Below are 8252 nucleotides of genomic sequence, written 5' to 3' on the forward strand. Positions count from 1 at the left end.
TGAGTTTAAATCATTTCTACAAAATCGAATCGATTTATAAGATAATAATTATTCTCACTTATATATTTATATCTTCGTGCTACCTATCTAACGTAAATTTTTTAATACAAATCAATCAAACAATTAATTTGAATTTACTAAGAAATCAAATTCACTTCTTAAAACATTTTCATCGAATTTCAAAGAATTTCTTTTCAAACAATATTTTTCTTAAAATAAATTTAAAAATGAATTGTATGAGTGTGAATAGTAAACTTTAGAGTGTATATAGCACCGAGCTTACATATTAACTTGAAAGAAGCCCAATTATTTTGTAGCATAATATTAAGCTAAAGTGGGTTCACTGTACACTCATTCCTTTCAAACCGAAACAAACCCACATCGAAGTAAAACGACGACTCCTTCTGCGTTTTCATCCTCCGCTTCGAACCTCTTCGTCTTCATACCTGTACGTTTTCTGTAACATTGATTTCACTACCGGAGCTTCACTTGAATCTTAGGGTTGAACTCTTTGTGTTGGTTGATTTTGAGTTTCAGTAGATTGAACTGAATGTTAGGTTTTCTAATTTGTTGTTTTAGGGTTTTGTTGATTTGCGTGATTTTTTTTTAGATTGTTTTCAAATTGAAATATAATACTATTGTAGTTGAATTTGTAGCTGAATTTGTGCTTTTTTGTTTCAGCTTATTTAGTGAAAATAAGTGATTAATGAGAAATGCTAGTTGGCACTTGGCAGCTTTTAATTTTGTTCATAGATTGTTGGTGAAGAGTTGTAGTTGTTTTTATGTGATTGTGTTTGGTTGTGAAGTGGGAAAAGTTGATTTTTTTAATTGATTTGCTAAAATTGATTTTAGTTATAAGTGTTTTTAAGAATAAGTGTTGTCCTTGGTGGATGTCGGTCCATGGCGGAGAGCCAAATTTTCGCCTTTTTAGGACTGTTATAGTGGATTATGGCGGGAAAACCAGCAATATCGGCTGATATTTACTATTGCGGCGAGTCCAAAAACCACCGTGTATATCAGCCATAGCGCCGCAATTACGGATATTTGGTAAATTGGTTAGAATAAACAATAAGATATATTTTAATAGAGAACCTTCAAAAATACCAAAATTAATTTAATGTCGTTAGAGATTCCAAATGGGTACCTGAGTGGTTATAGGCTTGAGTTGTGGAGTCAGCCTATTGTAAATGTAAGCCAAGACTTCTTATATTAAACCCACAACAGGTCTCAATCCTTCTCTACCCCCTTGTCACAAGGTGTAATGACGCCAAAATTTTGATAGAATTGGATTACTATTTTATTGACGAAGAAGAGAGAGATAAGATACTAGGGGGAAGAATAAGATGAGGGAGAGAAGCATCTAGATTTAGAGGGAGGAGGTTTATCTCTCACACATTTCTCAAACATTCAGTTATATATTCTCCGCACTGCCCTTATGTCTACGTGTCTCATTGTTATAACAAACTTACTGACTTGATTTTCTGAACTGATATTATGACAGAAGGCACTTGGATTTACTTGCCCATTTTGGAATATTGATTATGATACTTGGTTATTAAATTTCTAGCTGGATTTCTATGAACTATGGTTGTGCTTACTCATTATCCTACCTTGTTAACTGCTTAGTAAAGTAGCTATTGGATGCTCATGATTAGATTTTTATAGTGGGATACGCTATCAACCTTAGTAGCTACCAGCTACTATTGTGTAAAATGGTATATGTCATATTCCCTGTCCTCTCCATTTTTCTCTTCTCCATTTTGTCAATTACCAAAGTTTTGTAAATATAAATGCAATAATGTGACATTTGATGGGTCCACTTATTTTTAATACACTATAAATGTCTTAAAAACTATAGTAATGGAGATGGAAAATGGAGAAGAAAAATGGAGAGGATCTTAACTCGTTGTAACCTCTTTCCTACCCACCTTCACCCAATGCTCTGCTACGAATTTGAGACTTTTAATGCACTGATATCTTCATAGTAAGGGTCTGTTAGCTTGTGTTTTGAAAAACAAAATTAAATTTAAAATTATTTTAAGAACAGTGTTAAGTTTTCTCCTAAAAAGATGAAAACTTTAAATGAGTTTCTTTTAGCGCTTGTCTCATAAGCTAGATATAACAGGCTTTAAGGATAAAAACTCAAAAAGTAAGCTATATAACAAAATTCATGTCTTTATTTGTTTTCCTAATAATAGCTTCTGCTTACCATGTTTTAATTTAAGATTTTACTACTGTGGTCATAATAATTTAGTTCTTCTTGGTTTCTGTAAAATGTAAATGAATTTTTTCATTTCATTCGCCTTGCAGAAAGGATGAAATAGTTAGTATTATAGGGATATGAGAGTTAAAGGTCATAGTTTTAGGAGAGTTAGAGAGCATACTCATGAGATAGCATTTTGCATCGATTAAAAGATATGAAATTATATGTATGAATCCCTTATTATAGATCTCTAATACATCAATTCTGTCACAAACTCATAATAGAACTGTAACTACTAACTCCGCCACCTATGTTTGGAGCACTCAGAATTGAATATAGATGTGCAAAATTTATTTTAGCATGTTTGGTGGCTCTCTAGTAAAAATTGATTTTACCTTCAGAATTGATTTTAACTTGAAAATGTGATTTGTAACTTTTGAGTTCAAACATTAATAACTTTACATTTGACTCAATTTTAATCAAAATTAATTCACTCGAGATCACTTTTTGTCACCTCGAATCAATTTCTTCACTCAAATTCCTATTAAAATTTGAAACTGTAGGCACATCGTGCTGTATCGATGAGTTGTTAGAAAGTTCAAGGATATTAGTTGTATTTTATGATTTTTTTTTCTTCAAGTTTTTTTGAATCTTTATTCTAATTCAGACGGGAATACTGCAGTATTTGATCAACAATGACATTTTATTAACGCTAAAATGCCTGAGGCTAAAATTTTAATATACTGGTCTGTGGTGGTCTGTGGTCTCTCCTTATTTGAATTGTGTTGTTAACTGATTTCACGTGTTGTATTATACCGGATTCATGTCTTATAACTTTTCCAAATAAGTTTATCCATTTGTCCATGTCATTATACATCCATGCCCCATGTTGTATACGTGCTCTCTAGGTGGCTGGCCACCTGCACCCTATTCCTCTATTAACTATTATGTTTTACATAATTACTTGGTGTTTGGTCCTTGAATGGGTCTTATAGAACGAGTGATGTCTTTTTCTGATCTTTGAAGGAATGAGTACTATTTTAACTTAGTAAAATCTTTAACAAGTATCATAGCATATCTGTGTTTATTCTTACCCTATTTTATTGTCATTTATGTAGAACCATGGCTAGTAAAGCCGAAGATCGCAAGGAGCCAGTAAATGAACAGGCAGTTGCAAATATGTATGCAGCAATGAGGTCAGACCTCAACCAAATTTACACCAAAATAACTGAACTGGAGATGGAAGTTAGCGAGCACTCGTTGGTTCTTAATGCCATTCAGCCGCTTGACCAATCTAGACGATGCTATCGAATGATCGGAGGGGTGCTTGTGGAAAGAACCATCAAAGAGGTCTTGCCTGCTGTGCAGCGAAATAAAGAAGGACTTGAAGAGGTTGTTGCACGGCTCAACGAGACACTGGAAAAGAAGAAAAAGGAAATTGCTGAGTTTGAGACTAAATATAAAATCAGGATGAGGAAAGCCGACGCTGAGGTGAACGATGAATCTGGTAAGAAGGAAGGTTCTGCTCAAGGAGTACTTGTTGGCCCTGCAGGTGGTGGTGAATGATATTTCTAATCTTTTCGGTTTCCTGAAATGAATGGCATGAAATTTTCTGCCCTCTCATACAGTTATTAGTTGTGGCTGTATGATGGTTGTTTTTGTAGAGGAATTAGAGTCTAAAACTTGATATGATCTTCATTTTAATTGCTTTCAGCTGAAGTAAACTTATCTTCTATGGTTCAAGATTCAAATACTGGTGTAGATTTTTGTATACACTAAAACATATAATGATATTATCTAGATTATATTGTGATGTAGAAGAAGCATATTTTGTTTTAACAGTTTCTTTTCTTTTTTTTTTGAACAAAATGCTAAACTTGGTAGTTTCATATAAAAATGGTTGAATAATTCAGTATGTACACACTTGCAAAGTGTTCTTTTATAAAAAAAAAAGGTTTGTATTTGTTAGTTTAAATGCTTATAGATATAGCTTCAGTAGTGGGATTTACTAGCAAATGTATGCAACCTTATGTAAGCGTTTACGTATAAGTTTATATAAGCTAACTCTTGAGCAAATTATATAAGCTATTTCAGAGAAACAATCTCCACTAGGAGACAGCAATTAACCTAAACCCTTCCATTCAAAAAAATTGAGTAGGTTACCCTTAAAGATGTCAGCTAAACCCTTCCATTCAAAAATATTAAGTAGGTTACCCTTAAAGATGTCAATAATATTCAATAGTGGTGACTGATGACGGTTTACGGTGATCAGAATAGAATAATGGACAAAATAGTAGTTGGTCATGATGGCGCGACAGCCGGTCATGATGGCGCCAATCAAATACAGTAATTAGAGTAATGATCAATGGTGAAATTAAATTGGTGATCATGACGTGGTGATCGATGGTGGTGACGCTAGCCAAATACAATAATTAGCGTAATGACCAATGGCAATTAAATTGGTGATCATCTCGTGGTGATCGATGGTGGAGGGAGTGATAACTGATAGTGGTCATTATGACGTCTAACACTAATTAGTGTGGTGGTCATAACAATAATGATAATTGATAGTGGTTATTGTGGCGACTAACACTGATTAGTGTGGTGGTCATAACAATAACCATTGACGATCAAACAAAATATCAAATGTGGATAAAATGATGGTCGATAATGGTTGGTGGAGAGTGGTGATCGATGGTGGAGGGAGTGATAAGTGATAGTGGTCATCGTGATGTTTAACACTAATTAGTGTGGTGACTGGTGGTCATAACAATATGATAATTGATAGTGGTTATTGTGGCGACTAACACTAATTAGTGTGGTGGTCATAACAATAATCGTTGATGGTCAAATAAAATATCAAATGTGGATAAAATGGTGATTAAAGATGATTATAATGATGGTCGATAATGGTTGGTGGAGAATGGTGATACCTAGCGATTGAAATAGTACTATTGGTCATTGAAAGTGACATATTAGTGTTAAAACAAAGACAAAATTTATAAAACTACTTTTTTTTAAAAAAAAAAAACTTTACTGAAAAACCATTTTAAAATTAACTTTTAAAAAATTCTTTAATATATGTTAGTCGAACAAATTTTATTATTAAATTAATTTTCAAAATAAAAAAAAAACTCAAATGGGTCATAAATCAATCACATAAAAGTAAGATTGTTGTTATTGAAATTATGGGACATCCGGATCCAAATTGGAAATATGATCAAAAAGTTCAGTTTTAAAGATTATGCAGAGAGTTATTGTCATTGCTGGTTGTGTATAAATTCATGTTTGCTATGCAGTGGTCAACACAACCTCATGTGTTATAACAGTAACTTATACACTTTCACTCTTCTTTGCATCATGCTGTGTGCTGATATCATGGAACAAAACACCGGTACTGATAATGCTGGTAGCAGTCGAGTCATCGACGACTCTTTCCAATTATCGCAGGAGGATTTACTCGAGCTATGTTTGGTTGGTACTCTGCTATCAAACAAACCAGTTCGTTTCAATATGCTGAAAGAGAGATTACCAGAACTGTGGCAACCAGCACAAGGCATGGATATTTCAAAGATGGCGGAAAACAGATTCATGTTTCAGTTTTATCATGTGTGGGATTTAGATAGAGTGTATCAGGGAGGTCCTTGGCTCCTTGATAACTTTATGCTAATCTTAAGGAAGATCAATTTTGGTGATGAGCCACTCACTCTGCTGTTGAATGAAGTTGAGCTGTGGGTTCAAAATTTTCAACTTCCTTTTGGTTTCATGAACGAAGAGGTCGGTGTTCTTATCGGTAATCATATCGGTAAGTTCATTGCCTATGACCAAAAGAACGGATACGGGACTTGGAGGAGATATATGAGAATTAGAGTTTCCATTAATGTGCAAGACTCTCTGAAGAAAGGTTGGGCTTTTGAGCGGCTTGGAGGCGATGTTACCCATGTTAGCTTCAAATACGAGAAGCTTGGAATTTTCTGTTTCCATTGTGGTATCTTGGGACATTCTGAAAACTTTTGTTCTAGAATTAACAAGTCATCAAACGAAGAGGTCGTGCGAAGCTGGGGAAATTCTATCCGTGCAGAAAATGGCTCTGTTGACAACAACAATTCGAATAAGTGGTTGAGAGGGGGAGTTCGAGGTGCTGGGGGCAGAAGTCAGCCTGGGCGTGAAAATGGGCGAGTCGGTGATAACGCTTTTATCAATGCAAATTTGAATGCCACTACTATCAATCACACCCTGTTTGGTAAAGTACTGATAGACAGAGATCCTTCCTCTAAGCTACTAGTCTTTTACAAGCGTGGAAACGATACCGAAACTCAATCCGGAGGGAGCCCAAACTGGACTTGTTTTAAGCCTTCTGAGAAGACTGAAATTGCGGCGACAAATTCTTCTCATATGTCCAGCTCTGCCAGTGCTAATGTGGTGACTCTCCCAAGCGTTAATACGGAGTTGGCGGTTCTGCTTTGAGAGAAGGCTGCGGTCAGTATAAAAGGCACGCAGGAGTTGAACTGCGTCGTTAACAAGTCTCTAAATGTATCTGTGAAGCAGTATTTTCTCAATCAGGTCGAAACACCAACTTTTAGTAACTCGACTCTGAACTTGGACAACACAAACACTGTTAGAAAATTTCTGGAAGTCGAAGCTAGGCCCCGAATGCTGCTGATTAACGAAGGAGGGGCGCAGGAAGATGACGAGAGGAGCGATATCACTTTTATGAACAAGTCGCGAATTGATCAAGGTAGCAGTGTTGTGGAGAATGTGGAATCTGTAGAAAGAGGAAGAATCACTCAGGCCCAGAATATTTCTCAAATCTCACTTGTTGGAAATAAAGTTATTTTTGATAACTCTGCCATAACTCAGACTGTGGAACCTAAACAGGCAGCCCTCAAGGCACAAACTATGAGAGACATGACTCAGGCCACGGGACGGATGATAGCCTCTACTGGTACTAAGTTGGAGCAGATAGCAACCAAAGATAATTCAACGGGACAAAACTCTATCAGAATTCCTACTACAAAGGTCTCTATGAAAAATCAAGCTCGCCGTAAAATTCCGATTAAAAATATATTGCTGAATGAAGGGAACAGTGCTCTTGAAGACATTGCTGTGGGTTTAACTGTGAAGAAGAGGTCCCGAACAGAGGAGAATGGAACAGCCGCGGCAATGCCCGAAGCGGCGAAATGTGTGAATGAAGACACAGTTTGTAGTAATGATGCTGAAAAACTCAATTTAGCTGCTGGAAATGACACAACCATGCAGATTGAAGCTGGAAACGATGTCGATTTTGTAATGGCAGGCACTATTAATCAGGCCTGCCAAGAGCCATGAATGTTATTAGCTGGAACTGTCGGGGTCTAGGTAGCCCGAGCAAAGTTCCGAACTTAAAGTACCTCATCCGAAGATATAAACCAGATGTTTTATTTCTGTTTGAAACAATGAGTAATGCTAACAAAATTGAGGAATTACGATATTCGTTGGGTTTTGAGTCGTGTTTTAATGTTAATAGAGAAGGCAGAGGTGGTGGGCTGGCAATTTTTGTTCAATTCAGAGTTACTCAAGCAATCATATTGATGTTATTGTTCATGATTCAAGAGCTGGAAATTGGAGACTCAATGGTTATTATGGACATCCTGAAGCTTCTCGTAGGAGGACTTCTTGGAATTTAATTCGCAATCTCGCTAATTGTTCTAATTTACCTTGGTGTATATTGGGAGATTTTAACGATATATTGTCGCCTGATGAAAAAAAAAGGAAGGGTAGAAAGACCAAATTGGTTAATCAGCGGGTTCAGACAAGCGGTTCAAGATGCTGGTTTGGTAGACATCCCAATGGAAGGTTACGTGTTCACGTGGTTCAAAAGCCTAGGTACGGCGCGAGAAGTTGAAGAAAAATTAGATAGAGCCATGGCTAACAATGCTTGGTGCGGGCTGTTTCCGAATGCTAAGATGAAGAGCTTACCGGCTACAACCTCTGACCACTACCCCATCTTTCTCTGTTGTGATCCTCCTTCAGCTTACGTAACGACTCGGAAAGTATTCAGATTCGAGAA

General features: G+C 36.2%; 1 protein-coding gene across 2 annotated transcripts; it reads left to right on the top strand.

Moving 5' to 3' along the window:
* Positions 1 to 322: 322 nt before the first annotated feature.
* Positions 323 to 4057, top strand: LOC131593426 (prefoldin subunit 2). Of its 2 annotated transcripts, none has more exons than XM_058865921.1 (2): positions 323 to 448; positions 3322 to 4057. In XM_058865921.1, exon 2 carries the CDS (start codon positions 3326 to 3328, stop codon positions 3767 to 3769), a length of 444 nt encoding a protein of 147 aa, XP_058721904.1. In that variant the 5' UTR covers positions 323 to 448; positions 3322 to 3325; the 3' UTR covers positions 3770 to 4057. The 2 variants fall into 2 exon arrangements, with proteins under 2 accessions (XP_058721904.1, XP_058721905.1); XM_058865922.1 differs by having other exon boundaries at positions 346 to 501.
* The last annotated feature ends 4195 nt before the right edge of the window (positions 4058 to 8252 follow it).

Source organism: Vicia villosa, linkage group LG3 (assembly GCF_029867415.1).
Source record: "Vicia villosa cultivar HV-30 ecotype Madison, WI linkage group LG3, Vvil1.0, whole genome shotgun sequence".
NCBI lineage: Eukaryota > Viridiplantae > Streptophyta > Magnoliopsida > Fabales > Fabaceae > Vicia > Vicia villosa.

What these genes read in the sequence shown, in the direction of transcription:
- LOC131593426 (XM_058865921.1), top strand. Translation starts at nt 3,326, where the DNA reads ATGGCTAGTAAAGCCGAAGATCGCAAGGAGCCAGTAAATGAACAGGCA.